The sequence below is a fragment of the Strix uralensis genome, chromosome 1 (genome assembly GCF_047716275.1).
Source record: "Strix uralensis isolate ZFMK-TIS-50842 chromosome 1, bStrUra1, whole genome shotgun sequence".
Taxonomy (NCBI): domain Eukaryota; kingdom Metazoa; phylum Chordata; class Aves; order Strigiformes; family Strigidae; genus Strix; species Strix uralensis.
In genome coordinates, this window is record NC_133972.1 from 137,344,893 (window position 1) to 137,369,822 (window position 24,930).

The 24,930-nt window shown below is 36.2% G+C and overlaps 1 protein-coding gene across 1 annotated transcript in view; it reads left to right on the forward strand.

The window, feature by feature from the left end:
• The window catches only part of PREX2 (phosphatidylinositol-3,4,5-trisphosphate dependent Rac exchange factor 2), a 187,589-nt gene that overhangs the window by 106,194 nt on the left and 56,465 nt on the right, over positions 1 to 24,930 (forward strand). Inside the window, exons 24-32 of the mRNA XM_074882653.1 lie at positions 381 to 542; positions 4,370 to 4,592; positions 4,923 to 5,130; positions 10,854 to 11,033; positions 13,821 to 13,915; positions 15,880 to 15,962; positions 16,300 to 16,390; positions 17,904 to 18,032; positions 24,104 to 24,145. Coding sequence (XP_074738754.1) covers positions 381 to 542; positions 4,370 to 4,592; positions 4,923 to 5,130; positions 10,854 to 11,033; positions 13,821 to 13,915; positions 15,880 to 15,962; positions 16,300 to 16,390; positions 17,904 to 18,032; positions 24,104 to 24,145 — 1,213 coding nt within the window. The remainder of the gene's footprint in view (positions 1 to 380; positions 543 to 4,369; positions 4,593 to 4,922; positions 5,131 to 10,853; positions 11,034 to 13,820; positions 13,916 to 15,879; positions 15,963 to 16,299; positions 16,391 to 17,903; positions 18,033 to 24,103; positions 24,146 to 24,930) is intronic.

Sequence of the window (24,930 nt, forward strand, 5' to 3'; positions counted from 1 at the left end):
CAAAGTTTTGCTACAAGTAACGAATTAATTCATCGGCTTTGCATAATGTGTGCTCTTCAAGTAAATACAGCAGATAATGTATTTCAGAGGAGCTGTAATGGTTACATTAGTAGGAAATTAGTAGTAAATCCATTATCAGACAATGTCATGAGAAGCCAAATAAAAGTACTTATTATGGGTATAACTTACGCAGGGTATAGATTTAAAGAAACCTCTTTGCTTCACAAGTTTCATTAATTGTTGTTGTGCAGCATTGCCCTGTAATGTTAAAAGGCAACTGATTATCAGGCTTTTCATCTTTAATTATAAGGGATGATAAGTAAGGGGTTATCTTAGTCATCTTATTTCATAATGTGCTGCTCTTGTTTTTATTATCTTAGATTCTTGAAGCGCTGGCAAAAAGCGATGAACATTTTGTGCAGAATTGCAACAGCCTCAATTCCTTAAATGAGGTGATCCCCACTGAGCTTCAAAGTAAATTCAGCGTCATTTGCAGTGAGAAAATTGAGCATATCTACCGAAGAATCTCTAGTTATAAAAAGGTATGACCAGCATCTCTTAAGCTTGGTGATATTTGTCTTTTAAGGGTAGAACAGGGAAATGTGGTACAGTTTCAGTAACTCTTCAAAACGTCTATTGCAGTGACAAAAATATGGCTGAAAGTTCAGCTACTTTGAGGCATGAATGCCTAAACTGAGTAATTGCATAAATTGTTTTCAAACCGTGTTCTTTATTATCCCTTTTTTAGACACTGGGTAGATAGTATCCTTTCTTGTTTGCTGTGTTCAGTTGTAGATACAATCAACTGCATATTTCCCACAACAGGCCCAGCATTCTTGTAAATGCCTTAAACCAATACTCTAGTGAATTTGCAGATATTAACCAAAAATGAAACAATAACAGCAGAATTGGTTTTTTCCTTCTAATGCATCTTAATTTTAAATACCAAATTGTTACCCTTTTATTCATCTTTTAATGCCCTTCAAGTTGGTATGACTTTTTCTGGCATGACTATTAATAGTAATAGCTTTGAAAATTGTTAGATTAACTTGGGTTAACAAAACATTGTAGCCCAGAAAAAAGGAGGTGCTGACTTTCGTACACTTGAGGTCTAAATTAGTTAGATGTGAATGAATAAGTAAACCAGAGTATGACCTCTAGTTGCTGTCAGTGTATTTCTCTGTAGTTGTTTAGCTAAGGAAGGCATAAATGAATCAACCATTTGCCAGTTTGTTAATGCAAACATAGTTTCTCATCCTGGCTTCTGTTCCTCTCCCATACAACCTAATTCTTCAGAGCTTGAAACTAGTTTGAAGTAGGCCCAAAATGCTTATATAGAACTGGCTGTGCCCTGTCTTATCTCAGGTGGGGATCTGGGTTGTGACATTTAAACTGGTCTGTTCTGAGAGTTAACATGCAAAAAACTGAAAGAAGGGAAGGGAAGGGACATTCAATGTAGAAATGTCACACAATTCTAAAAGTTGCATGGAAAAGAACAGGTAATGTTTTCTTGGTTTTCAAATGAAAAGGAGGGAAAACTGTAAGGAAAACCTGTAGCTTCAGTAGGATGAAGGCCAAAAAGCAGCTTTCCAAAGACTTTTCAGGGTGCTTTCCAACAACAAATGGAATAAACTGAGAGTTGAGTCACGGAAGGAGACATCAAAAGGATTCTCATACTGCATTACCAAACATCCCATCTCTCCATTGTTTGCCTAAATTATAAACCTCCCTTTTCAAAATGATTAAAAATCAAAATATCTTTTTAAAAACCAAATTCATTAGTTTTAACATTAGTAATAGTGTATTTAGAGTTTGAGTAACATGTAGGTGGTTTATACCTTTCCTGTAGCCAAAAAAATTGAGCATGACGTATAGTCCCTTCACAGGAGACCAAGACAATAAATGAAACTTTATTGTGTTATGCTGGATATGAAACAGTCGCAGGGAAGTTTTCATAGTACTTATACTGTCTAGAAGCAGATATTGCTGATACAAACTGCACTTTCAAGTTCATCTGCTCAGAAATCAGTAGTTTCACAGTTACAGCTTTTAATGACAATTAGTAACGCAATGAATTTCAGGAATAGATATGTCATTTTCTTGGCAAGGTAAAGGTAACCATAGTTACAGGAGACTTTCAGAGCGCCTGAGCCCAGCTTGGCTCCTAGTTTCACTGTGAAAGTTCGAATTCTATAAATAGAAACCCTGTAGATTTCTGCAGTTCCTACTATTATTATTATCAGAACATTTCGCTCATAATAGACCTCAAGTCCAGTGCCATGAGTCCCAGATGTTTCTCAACACATATATGAAAAGAATTTTGGGCCTGACTTATGACCTGATTAAATCATAGCCAGGCATTTGGTCTCTCTGGAGCAGGATGTGTGGGAGATTGAGATGTGAAATATGTACTGCTTGCAGGAACATTTTCATCATTGAATGTCCTTAGTGCCCTTCTTAACTATTTGTACATTCTTCAGCCTTTGAACAATTCCATAATCGGATTTCTTGTAACTTCCAGATCTTGTTCTGATATAAAGATTTAAATGTAATTAATCAGTCAAATGTTCATCAGGCTGAAGTAATATGACACCAAAATAAACAGAAATTTAAATCCCAGCGCAAAAGCCTGTTATTACTCAGAAGGGACATACCTTTGTTCAGCTGAAGTGTTAGTCAAAACTTCACTGATTGAATTTGTACTGACATTTATTAGGGAAGGAACTTTGCAAGTTAACTTTGAAAATGTTCTTGCACGTGAGTTATGCTCCATAGCTGAGGTAGGTCCGTGCAATATTTTGACAGGAGAGATACGGTGATTAAAATACCAGGGACTTGAAACTGATTACGTCCTTTCTAGAAGAAATTCTCCCCTAACAACAAACTGCACTGAAAGGACACATTTTGACAAAAACCCTAATTGTGACTGACAAGTCTTTTCCAATGGGAGAGCTTGAGCTCATGATTTTTCTGATTCTGAAGTAGGTGTATTCTAAGTGTCCGAAGTTCAGTCTTAGTCATTTTGGGTTGACAAAATTTCATCTTAAAAAACAAGTAACTCTAAGCCTGTTCAAGAATGTGCACAAAATTTCAGGTGTTACAGAGAAGGACGTGTGGCTAAGCACTGTATTAGAATTAGACTGTAAGCAGAGGGGAAAAAAAGAATGTTCATCATTGCTGAGCTGATACATGGGGAAGAGAAGAGGTGGTGGACTAGCAAAGTCTGTAAAATATAGTGTTTGCAATTTTTATGCTCTAATATGTATCAGCTTCACAGAATCACTCAAAATCACAGAATGGTTGAGGTTGGAAGGGACCTCTGGAGGTCTTGTCCATCCCCCTGCTCAAGCAGGGCCACCTAGAGATGATTGCCCAGGACTATATCCAAACGGCTTTTTGAGTGTCCCCAAGGAGAGAGATCTCTGGGCAAGCTGTGCAAGTGCTCAGTCACCCTCACAGTGAAAAAGTGTTTCCTGATGTTCAGAGGGAACCTCCTGTGCTTTGGTTTGTGCCCATTGCCTCTTGTCCTGTCACTGGGCACCACTGGAAAGAGCCTGGCTCTGTCCCCTTTGCACCCACCCCTCAGGTATTTGAGTACCTTGATGAGATCCCCCTGAGCCTTCTCTTCTCCACACTGAACAGTCCCAGCTCTCTCAGCCTCTCCTCATAATAGAAGAGATGCTTCAGTCCCTTAACCATCTTAGTGGCCCTTCACTAGACTCTCTGCAGTATGTCCATGTCTCTCTTGTGCCGGGGAGCCCAGAACTGGAACCAGCACTCCAGGTGTGGCCTCACAAGCGCTGAGTAGAGGAGCAGAATCACCTCCCTCCACCTGCTGGCAACGCTCTCCTAGTGCAGCCCAGGAAACCATTAGGGAGGACTTTGTCCTTCCTGAATACAAAATTTATAATTCATAGCTTTCAATTCTGTCTTTATTATAGCTTCGGCAAAAATTTCAGAAATTTTTGCAAGACATTGACTTGAAAACATCTATGTCAGCAGGTGTTTATGGATGTCATGTGCAGTACAACACTGGATCATAGAGCATTTCCAGACTTTCTCCCCAGGAGGGCACTTAATATTATATTAAGTTGCAAGGAAAATAAATTCTATCTCCTTGTTACAAGGCTATTTACATTTGTAAATATCATTTACTTCAAAAACCAACTCCTCAAAGATATAAAATGAGAAATATTTTTTCCTTCCCTTGTAGAGAAAGATGGAAATTATGAGTCAAGGCATCCGAAGTCAAGAATGCCTGAAATATTTTAAACTTTTATTTTCTAGTCAGGTACACAAGTTTTGTCAGCCAAGTGCTGACACATCATAAGCTATTAATCAAAATACTTTTTCTCTTTCTTATTTCTAGTTTTCAAGAGTATTAAAAAACAGAGCTTGGCCTACCTTCAAACAAGCTAAGTCAAAGATTTCACCACTTCACAGCAGTGATTTTTGTCCAACCAATTGCCATATCAATGTAATGGAAGTGTCTTACCCTAAAACCTCAACTTCCCTTGGTAGTGCCTTCGGTGTACAGTTAGACAGCAGAAAACATTCTTCCCATGAAAAGGAAAATAAAAACACGGATCAAGGTAAGTTAGTTGAACTTGAAATAACTACTTCCAGTGCTTCCGATATAGACTCTTAAAAGGTAACTGGTTTAGGTTTATGTCCCAAATGTTAAAATTAAGGACAAGCCTTTATGAAATCCCCCATTTTTGATACTTAGGTTTATTCTAACGTATAATAAAGGCTAGTCATAATTTCACATTCCTTAAATAGCTTGACTTTGATATGCAAAATAAAAAGCAAAATTAAATAATTACAGGAAAATATTTCAATGTGTCTGTTAGGTATTTTACTAACTTCAAAATGTATGTTGAAAAAAAGATAATGATGTAACCTCTTTGGATTATTCCCAGGTAAACTGAATCCTATGATTTATGTCCAACATACCATTACTACTATGGCTGCTCCTTCAGGACAGTCTCTTGGCCAGCAAGAGGGCCATGGTCTGAGGTACCTCTTAAAAGAAGAAGATTTAGAAACACAAGATGTCTATCAAAAATTGCTGTTCAAATTACAAGCTGCACTGAAAGAGGTGGAAACATGTGTCTGTCAAATAGACGAGTAAGTAAATGTTACCATCTGGACTTGCCTTTAATTTTTCCATTGAAGATACTGATAAGTGTGGGTATCCTTTTTGTCTAGTGTAGGATCAATGTTGACTTCAGATAGAATTGAAATAAAGCAAAGAATTTAAGTGTAGGTAATACATTTTGTTCTTTTTCCCATCATCCTTGATTTTCTCCCACTTTAGTTTGTAGCTTTTCTCTAGAATGTGGAAATGCTAATTATTTTGAGATGAGAGAAATATGAGGCCCACATGCCATCTAAAATTTCACTAGGAATGGAAACAAAGGGCAGAGGTATAAAAATAGCTTTTATTGAACTCTTGAAGTATTGCTGAATAGTCCCAAAAATGAATTTGTAGGTAAAGCATTTTTCAGCTGTAGGAAGATTATTAATTTGTTAGACATTTTTCAAAAGCAAATTGGCCTTGATGAAGAATTGTGGATCTAGGGAGAACCACTCTTGAGTGATTAGGACACTTGGCTTGAATGTGGAAGACCCAGAGTTTGCCATAATTCAGGACAAGGATTTAAAACTTGCTTTTCCATTTGTAGGTAAGTGGGTTGACTGCTAGGCTATTTGCTGTGTTGGGATGAGGATGAAGAAGAATGATAGATCTTTAAGTTCTGAAAGATCCCATATGTAATGCGAATGTCAGAAATTATTCATTTTGAATATATAAATAACATAATTTTTTGAGCTTAAAAGCCAGTCTTTCATGATCTCCATTTTGAAAAAGTGGTGTATTATTGCTTCTCCTGTTATATTGAAGACTATACAATGATTTGTCCCTTCATAGTTATTTCAGAGTGGGATTTTTTTGGTACTGTTCTAATAGTAATGTAACATAATAGTTACACAGTGATAACTAATTGTAATGTATTACATACCGCAATAGGAATGAAAGTAAGAGTGGCCTCAAATTTTTTAAAGAAAATGTTGTTTTCTGTGCCTCTACGTAGTTCTGCTAGTTCTCAAGCTGAAGATGAAGTCAGTTAATTACATTTAAGATAATTTCAGTGCTTGGGTGCACTTAAAAATGACTGTCTGTAAAGCTTGTGTTGTCACTCTTCCTCAAGGAAGTCAGAAAATGATACATGGAAGTTCAGTCAGTATTTCAGGAATTTCCAGTTAACAGTCTGCCACGCCTTTCCTTTCCACTCCCTTGAGCCTGTGATGCAAAAGCACAGGAACTTCTGAGCCTTTGTTTCAGACACATGTATATATAAATACACACAGATACACATATATAGTGTGTGTACAGGTATATATGTATGTATAGACATATATTCATTTTGAGAGTCTCACAGTTGTGACAGTAAACACAAGGGTTCACTTTTTTTCTTTCATAAATTTCCTGTACACTGACCTTGTAGCGGATCTTGTATAAGGCGCATAGATTTATTTCACAGATTTTACCTTTAGCTGTTTGTAAGACTGAGACTTTTCTTGCCTTATTCTTCATGGACTTCGACTGGACTGCCAGTGTGTAATTACTGTGGAGGAAAGTGGTTCTGTACAGGAAACAGGATAGCCAGGGGACCTACTTAAAGGTACTGAACATGGAAGAGGGAAGCCAGGACTAGCTGGGTGTGAGCAGTTCAGCAGAACATGGTGTATTAAATTACAACATAGTTACACCTACTGATTAACTCTTGAGGGAAAAATGAGGACTACTAAGAAACAAAAGACAGAGTAATAAGATAGGATAATCAAACAGCTGTGCTTTAGTTAGAAATATTCATACTTAAGCAGCTAGGAGGAAATGCTTGAACATACTGATCCTTGAACTTTATAAAGACTGTAGAACTTCTCTTTTCTGTTATGACATAGCAACAATAAAATTGATGTCTTTATTTATGGAATAGCTTATTATGAGCACTGAATTGCTTATTATTATAAGCAATCCTCATTATCATTTTCTCAGGACAGAAAAGATGAACACAATAGCACAATTCTAAATTTATATGATATTGAATGATTGAAAAATTGGGGTACTAGATGACTCTTTGATACCCTCTATTACAGTACTGGTGAGAAAATGTCGCTCTTTCATGTTACTAGATGTCTCTACTCTGTGTTGAGGTCAGTAATGGTGTCTCTCAATTCCCAAAATCTTGGGGCAGTGTTATCTGCCTAACTCTTCTGTCTGTTAGTGAGTGAAAGTGAACTGAAAACCAAGTTTTTCACCAAAAGAGCAGGTCCATGAGATGTTGTGGGTTATGGGAAGGGAATGTCTAAGAGAAGATTGTGTACTCCTAGCATTATCTTCATAATAACTTTTGTCATGGCTTGTTGATGAGATTGGGTTGTATAAGAAATACAGTACTGATGGAGAGAGAAAGAGAGATACACACGAAAAAGACATATATCCATAGCCTCTCAAAGTTCCACTGACTCCTCGTTCAAAGAATTTAACAGTATCCCAGTACTTCTTTAGTACAATTGCCAGATACCCACCATTGATACTAGATGTTATACAGAAATAAGTCCTACTTCAACTTGTTTTCTATATGGTGACTCTGCTGTCTTCTTGGTTCACATGCACTCAGTGTGCTCCTATGATCCCAGATGTTTTTTGGAAAGATGTCTGTTGAGACTATATGAGAGGCTTGAACATTTTCCAAGTCTCTGTGGAGTGAGGAAAAGGCAAAGCAGCTCACAGTTTGCATAGGTTTTTTATTACTGCCTTTGGCTATCCATTTTCAATGCTTTGACTGACCATAGCAGGTTTTGTATATTTCTGACATACTTTTAGGATTGTGTTGATTTGGGTTGCATATAGGATCAATTCCACATGTGAGGATTTTTTTGGTTGAGATTTAAATTTCTATGTTTCATGGAAATTTTCTTCATAGTTACAGAGACTTTCTAGCTGTTAGTTACTACTCATTCACATATTCCTCCTATGAGAGATAGATGTCTAAGATAATTTTGTTTGGGGTAGACCCATCTTCAGAGAAACTATAATGTGTATGTACTGTGTCTAAGAAGAAAAAAAGAACTTTAAAATGTCTATTTAAGCATGACTATTGGGGTTTTTTTGCATCCAGTTTTGTGTTTGTGTGGTTTAGACTCCCTGATTTGGGTTTCTAAGAGCACTTCAGTGACCTCAGGAGCTGCAGAATTCTGTTATCCAAAGTTCCAGCTTTCGTTCATGGTAGTTCAGCAAAAAAAATTTTCCTTAAAAAAAGGGTCTGCCTGCTGAGAGATAGTGAAAAGCCCCTGTAGGAAAAGCTCCAGCTACCTTAATCAGTCTTTTACTGAGATCTTGGCAGCAGTGACTAAACAGTCACATAAAAGAAGAGGATATAATAGTCTGTCTGTGTCTTGACAAATAATTACTCAAGGGAAGATATTTTCAGGAGCTGAAATTGCAGTTCATTATGCCTGTTTCTTACTCTTGGTTATTTTCTTGCAACAGCAAAATCCACAAGAAGTTACCAGAATGGATCTGCCCAAAGCCCATTTTTGTTTTCCTAGAAACGGATGATAACGGGAACACAAGAAAAAGCAAAAGTATAGATTAATCCTTGTCCTTATCTCATCTTCCAGCAGGCAGTGCTACAAGGTCTTCTCGGAATGGACCTTTTGTTTTAATAGCACTGTTAGAATGATCTGCCATTAATTTGTTTAATCCCACTTTCTACCTCTTTTGTATTTTTGTATGTAGAAAATAAGTTACAAGTGTGAAGAACAGATTTTCTAAGGTCTACATTTTCATAACACATTCATTTTAGGACATGTTTAAGAACATGTATGCTCTAGCAGGTAGATTGAAACTGAACTGTGCTGTAAAATGTGGACTCCATTTTTCTTCCCGTCTTCATGGAATCCTTGTAGCCAGTCACTTAAGTGATAGGGAAGAACTGAGTTGTGATTTCCAAAGTGTTAAGGCATCACGTTAGCCCCGAAGATATCTGTCTAGTGGATGAGTGGGTTTACAGTCCAGTAAAATTATACGTTTTGTGTAGTTTTTCTATATTTCAGTTACAGCTGAGATCAGCACCTTTTCCTATATGTAGGATAAATATCTATTTATCTCTGTTTAGCACTTCGCCAGAGAAAGCTATGCAGAAATTCTTTACTTACCATTCTTGTCTCCCTAATGTCAAACCCTATGTTAACATCTATCAGGTCATGATTTTAAGCTTGATATACCATTTGAGGTATGTATTCACTGCTATAGAGTCAACAGACAGCATTATAGGGATCATCTACCCTATTACATTTCCAAAGTATATGGTTCTTAATTTCTTTCGTGAAACTCTGTCCATTCCTGAGAGTCAGGAAATTATTTGTGTATACTCAAAAACGTTATAGTTGAACATTTTGTTGAACACGGTGTTGAACACATTGTCTGTGTTTCGAATGCAAAAAGTCACTGCTCTAAGTCCAGAAACTCCAACTCCCAAGAACAACTTAGAATTGACTTGTTTTGTGGTACAATATCTTTGTCAAAAGAGTAGAGAAGTTGATAGCTCAGTACTGATGTAACTGTGGCTGAACCAACTTAACTATGTTAGGATTAAGAATTAATTACTTCAACTGGCAGAGCCCCACAAAATTAAGATGGAGCTCTAAAACAAATACCAGAATTCCACCCTTGTGTAATATAAAAATGCTAATGCGTGTGGTGAGAAATAAGAGTAAAGGAAGGAATTCTGAATGGTTCCCTTTAATAACAGTTACGGGAGCATTTTTGTTCACAAAAGAAACATATCTCCCATAATTTTCCTTCAGAAGTAAGCATTGTGTAACAAAAAGTTCTAACATATGTTTGAATCCTGCTGTATATTCGGTAGAAAGTTTGCCAGTTGACCATTCTGACAGCTCCTACAATAAAACCCTGCTACTGTGTCTAAGGGTAAAAAAGCTTAATTCAGTATTTTCTGACTTCGGGTAGTTAGAAGGCAGTTTTTGCAAGCAAAACGCTGCCTTTCAAATCCAAATATTAGTTTGAAAATGTCATTCTAATGGAGTGTTTGAGTAATATGAATTAAAGGACAGTTACCCATTATAGCTGTTCTGATCTTAAAAGTAAATTAGAACATCTCAATATGAGTTAATCACTCAAGATAGGAATCTTTTGCTTCCAGTATTTGTGCATGTTCTAAATGTAGCAGTCTGTACTGTTCTGTTTTCCCGACTGGATGTCACTTTTGTGCTCATCACAGAAGCTTGTAGATTAATCATCAGTTTTACTAGTGATAGTGGCTTAGACACTTTGAATGTCAGGAAATACACAGATATGTTAATAAAGATTGTTAAAATGCCTTAGTAAAATTGCTTGTGATGCAGACTGACATGTCTAGTACACTAGTAATTGAGAATATATATACTTTTCACAGCGATATAGTTTCTTTGGATTGCTTTCTTGATTTGTGCTGAGAAGTACATGGTTTGGTTTAAAAATTGTTGTATGGAGGGGTCAAATTTTATATTAACATAAGATTGAGTATTTAGTAATGCTAAGGGGTTTCACAGTTACACTTTTTAAAAGCAGAATGTGTCGCTTTCTTCACTTGTTTCAAGTAGATATGGACTGAATTAAATTGTAGAATAATGAAGGATGTTGATGAGAAATGTTATCCTGTTGTGAGAGACGAGAATCTGAGTCACTTGTCTCCCTTGTCTGAGCGGGACGTGACACCTGTTTTTAGCTCACTTCTGAAAAACGTGAATTTATCTTTTTTTTTTTTTTTTTTTCCTTCTCACAGCCTTCTTTCTTCAATAACATATTCTCCCAAATCAGAACGTAAAACACCTGAGCCTTTAATACCGGCAGACAGTGATAATGAAAAGGGGGAAAGGAATGGGAAGAAAGTCTGTTTCAGCGTGACAGGTGATGAACAAGAAGATTCTGGTCATGATACCATCAGCAACAGGGATTCTTACAGGTAACTTTACTAATAATATTTTTATTTGCCAACTGAATCAAACCAGTGGATTTGTAGACTGTCAAGTGGCTATGAAGACTATCAGAATATAATGATTCCAACATTTCTAACAGAACTAACATCAAGATGTGTTACAAGATGTGTAAAATAAATTCTTTTATGAATACAGATGAGTTATTGGATCTTGATATCCCTAACCTTTATAGGATATCACAGTCAGAGCTGTAAAGCTTTACTTTAGATTACCTGTCTTACAAAAAACAGAAATAATTTCTGTTATGTTCTCCAACAACAAGCTAAATATCTGCTATGGAAAGCAAAATGTCAGAGCCATCACTCCTGCTGATCTAAAGAAAAAAAATATCTGATTCTCAACATGTATTCCTCACCTTCTTCCACTCTAAATATTGTCGCATCACCTCATCTCTGAAATTCATAATGCGTCATATTTATTGAGAATGAAAATGCAAAGACTTTTGAAAAGGAAGGAGTAATTATAGCAAGCACAGGTCTTATAAAAATTAGCTTCTGTTGCTTGGAGAAAATTGGTTAACTACACAATATAAAATCTAAATTAAAATTTTAGCTGCAAGTAAAATAAGAGTTCATTATTTGTTCATTATCATGGTTCATTGTTATGCTCAGAAAGTAGAATCTCAGTAGGGTCATCATTTTTCTACAGAACCCTGTGTTGCGAAGACCTCTTTCATAAGCTAATATTTGCTTACTGCAGCATGGTAGATAGGAACTCTTTGTCAGAGTAGAAACAAATACATGTATAAATTTGAACAGAAATAAATGTAGAGGTAATTTGCACAGATTAAGTCCATTTTATTCTAACCATGTTGAACACACAAGCAAAGTGCTGTTCCAGCTGAAGTGTGTTTAGGGGTTTCTGCATGTCCATGAGGTGTCAGACTGACTGCAGGAGCTTCTCCGGTGGCCTGTGCTTGCTCCAGTTGGGAAGTTCCCCAGATGGCACAAGATTTGGATTTGGAGAAAGAAGGTGTGACTTAGGACATGAGTGTCTCTTCGTTTAAAATATTTTCTTTATTCTGTTTCCAGTCATTTATAGTCCATTCTGGCTGTTTAGGAATGGTAAAATCTAGGGTTCCATATGCAGAATAATCATAAAATCTGTGAGTTTAGAACAGGTGTTGGAGTGAGATTGGAATTTTTTGTTTCTTTGCTTAAATAATTACATCAGGCAATACTTAAAATCTCCATATCCCATAATGCCAGTGTGGTTATTATTAGAACTAGTAGGCTAATTTCAGCAGTTAGAATGCTCTCATTTTGTGTTTTAGGGTCTCATTCTAAACCTTACAATGCAACACAATAAAAATGCAGAATGATACAGCTAATACATCTAATCTGTTCTTCATTTTCCTGTGTTTTATTTTCTCTTTGCACAATCCAGTTTTAATAACCTTCATCTTCTCCTTGGAGACTATAATAAGTCAATAGAGTGACTTAGAAAACATCTCTTAATATCCAGCCAGAAATTCTTAATGCTCCTTGGGACTGTTCACCCTCTGTTAGGAACATGTTGTTACTGATGTTGTTTCACCTACTTAATGGATGTGATTGTAATTATATCATATTGCTTCATTTCAAAGTTTTCCCCATTCACTTACCTGGTTGGCTACAGGTCCAAAACATAAACCTTAGCCAGGAAATGGAAGTCAGTATGCCAAAACTAGTAAAAGATCACTTCTGTATTTACAAAAATAAAGAAAACAATAGGGAGCACATGGATACACGTATAACATTATATATAAAATATATATATCTATATCTTGGTGAATGGATACACACAATTTATAAAACCAGATCCAGATCATTATATGTAAATATCCTTTAGGTACACTTCTACATTATCTTATATTCACTTGGGTTTTTAAGACTCCCTCTGCTGGATAATTTCTTAAGCATTTCCTGCATTGAAACTAAATGATCTTCGTGTGGCTAAATAGCTCTGAAGACTTTGAATTCAAATATATCTTCACAGGGTTTTTAGTACAAAAGGCTGTGTTTTACTCTCTTTATGCCACAGAAGTAGGTATGTTCTCCACCTATTTTCTGTACAGAACAATTTATTTTTGAGAGAAAAGAGCAGAAAAAAACCCAAAACATTTTAATCCCCAAATCTCCTTACTAGACCAATGTGGGTGACATTTTTTAAGCATAGAAGTTTTCACTGACATCACAGATATATCTATATGTCTATATATCTCTAATGAAATGAACAGCTGAAAGAGATAGGATCATAAACTATATTTTGTCTGGCAGGGAAAAATAGTTTGTAATTTGAGTTTTGGTGCTACTCAAATGGATCAGAACTCTTCTAAACCCATTATGGACTCTAGTTAGCAAGTCATAAAACAGAGTATTTTGTCATTTGTGTTAGCTATGGACAAGGAGCACAGAATTTAAATGAAGTTACTGAAACATTTGAAGCCACGGTTTCAAAAACTGTCACTTGTGTAAGAAAAGTTGGTTGGTCTTGAAAGTGTATATTATCATTCTGCAAGTACTCGTTCACATGCAAGGTGAAGGGAGATAATTGAATCATCTATTTTGGGAATCTGGTCCTCTGAGTCCTACCAGGATTGCAAATTAAATGATAGCCTAAGTATAGGGATTTTTATTGTTAATACAGAATTATACAGACCACCTCATCGTTACATTTAAAAGGGGAAAAAGGAAAGATTTTCCATACTTTTGATACAGAGCTTGTGTTAAAGGATATGACTTTAGTGGTTTTTTTTGTTTTGTTTTTTCAAGTGACTGCAACAGCAATAGGAACTCCATTGCCTCATTCACCAGCATTTGTAGCAGTCAGTGCAGTTCTTATTTTCACAGTGATGAAATGGATTCAGGTATGTTTAGAAAAGTCTGGTATGAATCTGTCATCTCTTCCTTTTGTTCAGTTTTATTCTTTTCATTTGCCTGGCAGTTTTGTTGGTTTTGTTTTAAAAATTGCATCCTCCTTGGTAATAGAAGTGTATAATTTTGCTTCTGCCTAGCTAGTGCTGCAGTTGAGTCCTTCTGTGAAAGAGCGCCAACATTCCAGCATCTCTGTGCATAGACTGAATTAGTTAGAGCTCTTAGAGTCACTGCTTTTAACCACTTTCATGCCTTGACCTTTACAGTGCATTATGTTGCGCAGAGTAAGGGTCATTTTAGGTGAGTGTGGAATGCTCTCCCAGCCTGTGTCAGCACCCAGACAACAGGATACAGTTGTGTATGTTTGTAGGAAGGAATCTGAGACCACATAGAAGCACATTCTTGTTTATGCCGTGACAAATTGAATTTAAATAAATGCAGCTGCTATTAGGAATGAGATGGTATTTAACTGCATGGAGTACAAGGTCATATACTCAGGGAAAATAAAAAATATTTGCTCTAAGATGGGAGTTTATCATTTGGGAATGATTTAAGAAAAGAAAGAACTGGGCATATTAGCTGAATATGAGCCACCAGTGAGACTTGGCCATAGGGAAGGCAAATTTTGTTGTTGGTTCTACCAGAAGAGGTATTTTCAGTTGGGACAGGGAAGTATTAATGACATTATGCAAGGTATCTGAGATATCTTGTGAATAATCCCATTCTAGGCAGATACTTTGCAGAAATGATACATACTTACAGAGCAGATACAGAAGAAAGGATGAAGGACGTAAAGAACTGTTAATAAAAGAGGAGACCCAGGGCCTGAATCTTCAACTTAAGATATAAATGAGCTGATATGCACTTGTGCAGCATCAAGCTGAAGTACCAGCTGAGGTGCCTAAAGGAATATATCTATGGTAGCCAAGCACAGATACAGTGTTCAAGTTGATAAATATTGCTACTCAGGGACACTCCCACTCTCCTGACAACTTAATTTTCCCCTAGTTCCAAAGCTAACCTGGTTAACTCCAGATCAGGGCTCTTTGGCACTGCACTCCATCTCTTGCAATTAAAATCCTGTGAAGGGTTATAACTACTGGCTGTAAGGACATCTAAAGGAGCTAAAAAAAAGTCAAGGAGAGAAAAGTGCTATTTAAGTGTTTCCCTGGCATAAGAAAAATGAGTCTAGATTGACCATGAATAAATTTGGATTATAAATTATCAGGTGGCTATTTCTTATCTGTCACTGCAACAGCAAGGAGGAAAACCAGTTTTAAGCTCAATTTTTCTACAGCTTTTGAAAGAACTCAGGTTGCATCACCCATTGTCTGAGTGAGTGAGTGACTGAGAGCAGTGACCTAGGAGAGTCCTTCTCCTTTGTACTCTCTTAGGAAATGGTGTGGTATGTACTACTAAAAGCTTCATATCAAATACAGGATTTGGATGCTGTATTTTTTGAATTACTAAAATCTCAGAACCATTTCATTGGTAAGAACATTAAGATTGTGAATTGTCTGTAGAGTCCCTATAAAGATTTTATGGTGAATGCATTTCAGTGACTTTGTGGTCTGCTATATCAAGTTCACACTACTTAGCCATTTAGTCTGGTATTTAGGATGTTCTCCAGCATAGACGAATCGTGTTCTGGTCACAGGATGGTTGAAGTTTGAAGGGACCTCTTGAGATCATCCAGTCCAATCCCTTACTTGAGCAGGGTTGTCTAGAGCAGGTTGTCCAGGACCATGTCCAGCTGGGTTTTGGATGTGGTGATTTCTCTAAGAGCTAGTTCTATATTATCGAGTGACTACTAAATGCGAAATATGTAGGGAGAACAGTTCCTATAATCTTGAAAGCCTTTGCACAGACTGATGCTTAGCAGATTATCTAAACTACAAAGATTTTAGAAAATATGTTGAAACTTCTAAACAAGTTTTCATTTAAAAATATTTTTCAGGCGATGAGCTTCCCATAAGTGTTCGAATCTCCCATGATAAACAGGACAAGCTCCATAGCTGTTTGGAGCATCTTTTTGGTCAAGTATGAGATTATTTTTCTTGGCTTTGAAACTAATGTCCATGTTTGAGCTAAAATGTCTTTAGCATATACTTCTTTTTCTTTTTACTTTTGCTTTCCACTGTTTACTGGGATGGTATGTATTTACTCATTCTCCTTCCATTTTCTGTAAATAGTTCAAACCTGAGAATTAAACAGGTCCTTAGATTTAGTCTAACATTCCCTAGCTTGTTACTTTAACTAGAGCCATTAGGTAAGAAAGAATCCAAAGCTGCTTTTCTGTAGTCCATATTTCTTAAAGTAATAATTTCTAATTGTTGCCATAAAAAACATCTTTCTTACGGAACCTTGATCCCAACAGGTTGATTCAATTGTCAATCTTCTGAAAGGACCAGCTGTGATGAGGGCCTTTGAGCAGACAAAATACTTTACACCAGGTCGAGGCCTCCAAGGTAACATTTAATTCTATCTATGCCAATCAAAAGGTAGCTTGAAGGGTACATGGATATGGCTATCCACTCCTTGAGCTGCATGTGAAATAACTGATTTTGCTTATTCTTGGCATATTCTGCGATAATTGATTGTTGAAATTCTTGTTAAGTAAATTTATTCTTAGTTGAAAACTGACTTCTTAAACTTCTATTGCACAACGTATGAAAGAATTTCAGGTCTGTTGGAAAGTCAGCTGTGAATTGTAGTCTCTGAACTGACTATAGAATTGCTGACATTTTTGAAGCAAGAAACAGGTTTTGTATATTGCAGGTGTTTTTATTACATTTTGGTCTCAGCTACTGAAGCCACCTCTGATCTATTCTATTACTAATGCCAGATTTTTATTATTTTTTGTAGATACATTATTTATGAAGTTGATTTATAAATAATTTGCAAATGTAAATTTATAGTCACAGTAATATTTATGCTAAATATATGCTTATATAAGTATTATTGATTGTTTAAAAAAAATCCTGTATGTAATTTCAGATAGTCTGTTAACACTGACATAGTTGCTTATGTCTAAGTGTATAAATAATTATCTGGTGGTAGCCATAAGACTGTGATGAAAAATGCAAAGGACTTCTTTCAGTGAATAGAGATTTAAAAGAAAAAAAAAAAGCTCAATGGGAGACTGATTATTGTATTAATATATATAATAAGTTTGATTGTGATTTTATGGATCCTGCATATGTTATTTGGCAAAGAAAACTAATTTTAGATGGCTAGAGGGTGGACCTTTGGCTTTTATAAATCACCAAGATCCCACTGAAGTCAACAGAGCATAATTACTGTACCCCAATTACCTGGTTTTACAAAGCCTGAAGTACTTCCCCCTCAGTGAATGTGCATGGAAGACCGCATAACCTCCTCTTTTTCCTTTTTTTTTTTTTTTTTTTTTTTTAAATCTGTTTTCTATTTTGGGACCAAGATAATGGAGGTAAACCTAGAGCATTTCTGCTTTCTTGTGTTTCTCAGCATTTCAGACTGAGTACCTGACAGGCTCACACAACAAAATGTTATCCTTTCAGTGGTATAATAAATGTTCGGTTAGACACAAGATATGGACGTGTCAGATATTTTATTCTTGATCTGCACCATCTTCATGAACTGTACAAGGAGCATTTCAGTGATTTGAAAGATGGACTAGGTTCAGCAATAAGTAATTTTGTTTTAATTTTCTGATTGAGTTAATTTTGCCTCTAAAAGTTCCAGGGTCCCGCTTACTCCATGGAAACAGGCACCTTCTATCTTATGTACCTGGTTCAGAAAAAATCATGTTTGGGAATGCTGCTCTCTCTCTCCTTTAAGTAGGGAGCTTAGATAACTGTTAGACCTGTCACCTTAGCTTTGACTAGAGTTAAATAAATTGACAACTCCTTGAGCTGTGAAAACATTTAGGAAGAAATAATGTCTTACTGTGGCTTTCTTAGGAGGTTTAAGCAGAAAAATATTATTTTTGTCCTTGCTTAGAGTTTCAGCAGGAAATGGAACCGAAGCTTAACTGTCCAAAGAGGCTACGACTCCACATCAAGCAAGACCCTTGGAACCTCCCCAGCAGTGTTCGGAGTCTTGCCCAGAATATCAGAAAATTTGTTGAAGGTTAGTAAGAACAACATGACCATAAATAAACACTTCATTAATGATAGAGAGCCTGGTGAAGGAAAGGGGAAAAATACAACTGCTTCATGTTGCTGCTATGCAAGGTTTGCTGAACACAGTGTAGTCTGTGGGAAATGCCTGAATTTCAGGACTGTTTTGTGTTCTTAGTAACAAGGTTAGTGAAGTATATCTCAGCTGTCTTGTGCTCATCCTACTGGCTTCAGATACTGAAGAGAAAAATCATCTCTTCTGACAAGTGAAAACAAATGAAGCATATGTTACATGTGCTACAATATTTCAGCTGCTGCTGAAGTCCAGTGGGCTTGACTGATTTGTCACAGAACTTCATGGGACTGATACACCAAAGTGGGACATCCCTTGAGATTACACTGTCTTTTTTTCTACTATCTTAAATGGAAAGATGAAGGCTCTGCAGGACAACTTTTGTCCTATATCTTGCTCTTATCTGTCATGGATCTGGAATCACCATCCCTCTAAAATCATGATCCCTATTCTGCCATGAAGCCAAACCTCTTCCACTGGTTTTCACTTACTTACTTCATCACAACTGATTCTATCACTCCTCCTCCTCCTCCACCTCCCTCCCACCACTATCTAAAAGTTACCTAGTACTCTGCTCCTCTTCACCACCAAGTGACAGTGTGAGTGGGGGTTTTCTGCTCTCTTCCCTGGTTTCATAAGAAAGTAACTGGGATTTCCTCTCCAGAAAATCTTGCCCGTAGCTTCTGTTTTATTTACAGTGCTGTTTTGTAGAGAAACAGAAGTAATGAGCAAAATGATTTTTATAAAACTACTTGCACTAGGAGTGTACATGGGAACAAAGATTTGTGTCAGGTCTAGCTTTAAATGATTTGTGTGTGTTTAGCTTCTTTTGTTTTGTTGGCTAATTTCCATGGTGTCCCATAAAGAAACTGCAAAATTTCAGATCACTGGGAAAGAACTTTGTGATAAGTTTTATTAAGATAAACCTCTGAAAACCAACTGGCCAAACCAAACAAACTCCTCCTCTTCTGACTTTTGGTATTTCTCATTTCAGATACAGTCATATTTTCAGAGCCTGGGTTCAAAAATTATAAAAACAACCACAAAAAAATCTCCTATTTTTGGAGTCAATCAGAGTGGGTTGACTCTCCAATACTGAGAATACTTAATTTAGTTTAATGGTGGCTGTCACTGAGTGAAAAATGAGTAAATATTTTTGGATCCTTTTTGCTACAGGTCTATCTTCAACCTAAACCAAATTACATTTGAGTATTAATCATGGTTTCTTTCACAGTTCAGGAGGAATGGAAATGTCTTTAACAGTCCTTCATTACCCCCCTTCTGAAGCCAAGCCTAACAGACCATTTTCATATAACTTGTTTGCCCATAAAAAGAATTAATAGACTTAACCCATTTCAACATTGGTCATACTGACCTGAGGTTATTCAGATAAATTTGGTTTTAAATCTACCACAAAATCTTGTGGGAGAGTTCAGCAAGGTCCAAATGACTTGCTGCTTCTCTATGATACAAAACTTCTCTTTTTACAATGATATTATGATGTAATGGTGATATTTATTAGAAGGAAACTTGATGTTTACAGAACAATAAAACTGTTGGCATTTTCTGGTGTTTTAGAAATTAGGATGAAAAAGGTTTTCTATGTTAATAAATTATGGTAACTACTGCAACCGTCATGCTTGTGAATGGTGCATGGTTCAGAGAGCTAAATAGGAAAAGGCATTACTCTTATGCTGTTCAAGGAGAGCACACACTCTGCCTTACACTTTCTCATCACTGTGTCTCAGAAGATGTCTGCCAATTTTAAATATTCTTGGCGCTCCCTTTCCATCCACGGCATCTGAGCTTCTGTCAGAGATTTTCAACAACTGGCTTTTTAACCAACTACATGGGTTTACATGTAGAATTATCATCTTAGGTTGTTTATTCACCATCAGTCTTTATATCTTTCTATTCTCTTGTAGTTCTTTTTTCTCTGATTTGATTCCTATTCAACCACCGCCCCCTAGACTGGTATCACTCATACTTCTTCCTGAGAAGTACTCTGGAGAATTGTGATCCATGTCTTCATCATAACTGTGATTTGCCTGTGGGACCAAGGAGTTGATGTGATGTAATGGATACAAGAAAGCCTAGGTTCTTGTGACTTCCGTGGCACAAATAGCATGAAGGAGAAATAGGAGAATGGAAGTGAATAATTGCTTCTCAAGCCTTAGTTTCCAAGGCATGTCTAGACAGATATATGTAATTCAGTGTTGAAAAGATTCAGGGCAGAAATGTGCCCCTCAGGCAGTTTTGGGAGATTGCTGTGATTTAGACAGGCTTAGTATAGGCCTGTTAAATTAAACTTGAGACACAACCAGCAGCTGGATCTAACTAAAATCAGATGAGCATGAAGCAGGTTTAAAAATGTTTTAGCGGCTAAATTTTCCCTCTGTATCTTCATTTCTTGATTTCTCTTTTCCAATCTTGCCATTATGTGTTATGTTCACAAATGGTCAGGATCCCTAGAAGGACTTCTAGTACCGCCCTGAGCTATTTCTGGCTGAAAACTTAACACATGGTACAGAGATTTACCTCCCCATCTTCCCTCTTACCTGATTCAGAAAAAAACAAAAGATGTCCCCTAATTTGACTGCTTAGTTGGGTTTATGAGAGGAAGTTGAACAAAGTCTTGGGATTTTAGAAGAATCTTCATGTTTATTTATAAATAAAAGGCAGTAGTTTAATAATTGAGGAAAGCAGATATATTATCTCTTCTAGCAGGTTCTAGAGGAGGTAGTCAAAGGAGACCACAGACACAACTTTGTTCACCATGGGGGAAAAAGTTCTTGTAATTAAAACCTTCAGTTGTTATAAACATACTTAACCGTTATTGGTGAATGCTGAAGTAAGGATGATTGCTTTCAGTAAATGCATCTCCTTACTGAAAACTGACTCATTTTTATTTTCATGAAAGTATCACAGGCTGTTGTAATTTTTTACTTATTGTTCTGTTGCATTGTAGAATGTGTTGTATTGGATTAGACTGATTAGTACTTTAAAGCAGAAGGAGACATGGGAGCACCACAAAAATAACACATTTTAAGTCCTAGACCTTAGGATTCTCTTTATTTACTTTGTTTAATAAGTATGAAGAAATGAGAAAACTCAGAATGCTTTGAGGATGATTGTTCTGGTCTGTCAGTTTTCTTTTTATTAATGCTAGAATTGGGAGAACAATTTTAGAAAAAAATCTATGAAGGTTTGCACAGATTACAAAAAACAGAAAAAAACCTTGACAGTAAATTTAAAACATACGTGGAGATTGCTTTGTCTCATTTAATTTGTCCTACTATATCACTGGAGAAAGAAAAGTTTTCTATGGTTAGAGTAAAAGGCAGCCCTAGAACCTAATTAAGATGATAGAATTGAAGAGTTATCTGAAATAGTGTACAGATTCTAGGAGGATTTATCTGGAGCTAAGTAACTAAAGAAAAGATGAAATTTGTTGGAGTGACTGGGCCTACTAAACTGTTAAACCAATAAAGGTAAGTTGTTGGCACAGGCATCTTTGAAGGGCTTGATTTTGGTGCAGGAGAGAGCAGTAGTCAGGGCAGGAATTCAATGGTCACTATAGAGAAAGAATAATGTAGGTACAGGATTCTGAATGTACATGAGATATGTAACATGAGAACTGGAAAGCACAAGAGGAAAAACTGAGGGATGACTATAGTAGGAAACAGGAAAATCAACAAGATGGATGGAAAGAAAGAGACCCTTCAGAAGGAAAGTAAAACCAAAACTGGTCAGCATAACAACAGAAAAGGGTGAAGAGAACAAAAAGGAGGAGAAGTTTCTGTAGTTGCCTTTTCCCAAAGAAAAAAAGAGGTTAGATTTTTGGTCAAAAGAGAGGTGTTCTAGAGCAAGTCAGATTTCTAGTCAGCTAGTCACATAACTGCATGAAGAAGTGCAGTCATTTTGCTAGCACAATAATTTTAAGTTTAAATGGGAAATACTATGAATTTGAGAAAGTTCACATCTATTTTAATTCAAATTAGGAGTGAGGAGTGAAGGAGCCTTTCAGTCATTAAAGGGATAAAAATGTGTTTCAACTTAAATCACAAAACATGCAGTGTAAATCTCAGTCTTATTTTGAAAATATTTTCAGATGTGGAAACAAATTAAAACTAAAATCTAGCCTTTACTGGCAAAAATCAGAATACCAGAATGGCATGATTTAAAAAAAAAAGTACAAAAGAACATTTAAAAATAAAAGAAGTTAAGGCATCTTGCTTTACAGTTCATATAATCTGAAGAGAAATTACTAGGGAGTTATTCCTTTCCATATGCCATGTAGCAAAAAGGGGGGAAAACTTGCATAGCATTTGGAATTTGTTGAAAAACAAATGTTTGACATCCAAGATTCACTTCTGACCCCAGGTAAGTCTTTATTTATACAAATAACCTAAAAATACTCTCTTGCCTGTGGGTATATTTTGAAATGGAGAAGAGTTATAGCAATAATAAAGAAGAGTTGCAGTGTCCTGTAATTTTCCCGTAAGAAGGAAATCATTATTTATAGATACCTCAAATACTTTTGAATTCAGAGATACAGCAAATCTCATATAAAACAAGCTGCAAATAATATCCTCTGTGTATCTAAATTCTTCAGATAAATTGTATTTTTAGTTACTAAGCTATGTTCAGACTCCAGGATGCCAAGTTATTAATCTCTGTGAGTTTTTTTTCAAAAGACAGAAGGCTAAGGCAAAGACCTATCACCAGGCAATTTTCAAGAATAACCAGTAATTTTGAGTGGTTTGGTGCTTGTATTTGAGATACTGTGGGCATGGATTTCGGAAGCGTAGGCACTGCCAGTTCTTTTTGTAATGTGTGTACAGCACAGATGAAGATTAGGCTTGAAAGGTTTTCTTCTTTTTTAAGCATAGTCACCTCTGGGGAAGATTCTGGCATTTCATAGATATGTTCAAGTACACACAGAATCCAGATTGTGTTGTTGATATGATCACCTCCAATGTCAGCTCTGTCATCTGACTTGTATTTGAATTTCAGATGATTCAAATTTCAAATGTATTAATTAGGTGTAGTAGGGAGCAACATATTCCCAAATTGTCCTATTGTCCGTATACCCCGTAGCAGCTCTGCTGGTCCACTGAGCAGGGCTTGGAATAGAAAATTGGATATGTGGAACAAAGTTTGGAAAGATGCGAAAGCATATGAAGTAGTGGTGTGTTCCTACAGGCAGTTACTGTTGGACAAGTGATGTGCTGGAAGTTTGACACTGTCTAAGGTTATGGCAGCTTTTTAATCTGCCTGTTGTTTCAGGGGTGGTTAACGCATTTAAGTTTGTGCTCTGGTACGTGGTAGAGGGGAAGAATCACTTCCTTCAGCCTGAAAACTTTGAGAAGCCCCCCCACCCCCCTAAAAAAAACCCCATAAAACCCCCAGCAGTGTAAAGAGTTATAAAAACAAATTTTTGTCAGTGTAAATTAAGCCTTTTTTTAATCTGTGCTTTTTTACTTCATAGATTGTTAAGTGAAAATAAATGTTTGAAGCAAAATAAAATCCTGAACGCTGAGAATAAAGTGAAAATGCTGTTGTATTTTTCCTGGATGCTTTGGTATACATTAAAATGAGGATAATTTGAGATTTTAAAGTATGAAACAAGAAAGGAAAAGAAAAAAGAAGTAATTGGGGTAGTGTGGGAATCAGTGAAAACTGGTCTAGTTTTTCAGAGTTTTAAGACTGAAATCCTTCATTTGTGGACTTGGACTGGCCAGCTCGTACACATGTACTCTGAGTTAGCAGCTGTCTCATCATGCATCTTTCTCAATGTTGGTGCTTTTGATTGTTATCAATTTTATCAAGTTATTTGTAAAATTAAGTGAAGTTGAGACTCATTACTGTTTCATAGGTATAAATCAGGATTGCCTATGCAAGAAGTTAGAGTTAAGCTGATACAAAATGAGAAACTGCAAATGCATTAATACGTTGGTGAAAACACTTTTAACCATGATGTCAATATATTTTCTTTTTTCTTTAAGAGGTGAAGGCACGAATACTCTTGGCACTTCTTGAGTATACAGGTAATTTTGCTGGTTTGGGGGTGGGGCAAGTGACTGTGGATGGTTTGAGATTTTTTTTGCTTTTGGAAGAATACTGTGTTTAGAGAAAGGGGAAAGATCTCTGATATGATAACCTGATAATCAACAGCTTTACCCCTGTGTTTACAGTGAAGATTCCTGAAGAACATGAAAATTTCCAAAGACTTTTCTAATAAACACTGTGCGCCTTTTTTTTTTTTTTTAATGCAGAATACCTTCTCTGGTGATTTACTTTGAATCTTGGCAGATGAATTAACTACTAAATCACTGAACTTGTGTACAGTATTTCTGCTGTCTGTCTTCTTTTGGGCTTTTTCCTATTTGCTGTCTTTTTTCTTTTCTCTCATTCCCATCTGTTTCCAGACTTACCTTGCTATTCTAACCCACACCTTTCCTTTTATCTTTTTTTAGATAATATCTTCTTTTAAGTCCCCCCTTTTTGGAAGGGGTCTGATTGTTCTGTGTGTTATTCTACCATCACTCCATACAGCATGCAGCTTTATACAAAAAGTAGGGACCTGTGTCTGCAAAATAAATGTCAGTAAATCAGTATTTAGCAAATAATAATTATGGCAGAAGATTATCTACAGTTTGTAGGTGTGTAAGTGTTCAGGTAAGCAGTCACATTTGACTGTAAAAGCTGATTATTTTAATCATCTTGCAGCACTATATAAATACATTCTTATTTCATGATTTTGTTGTGACACATAACAGCATTTCTATAAAGGGGAATATAACATTTCTTTGTTGTCAGATTTCTTCCAAAT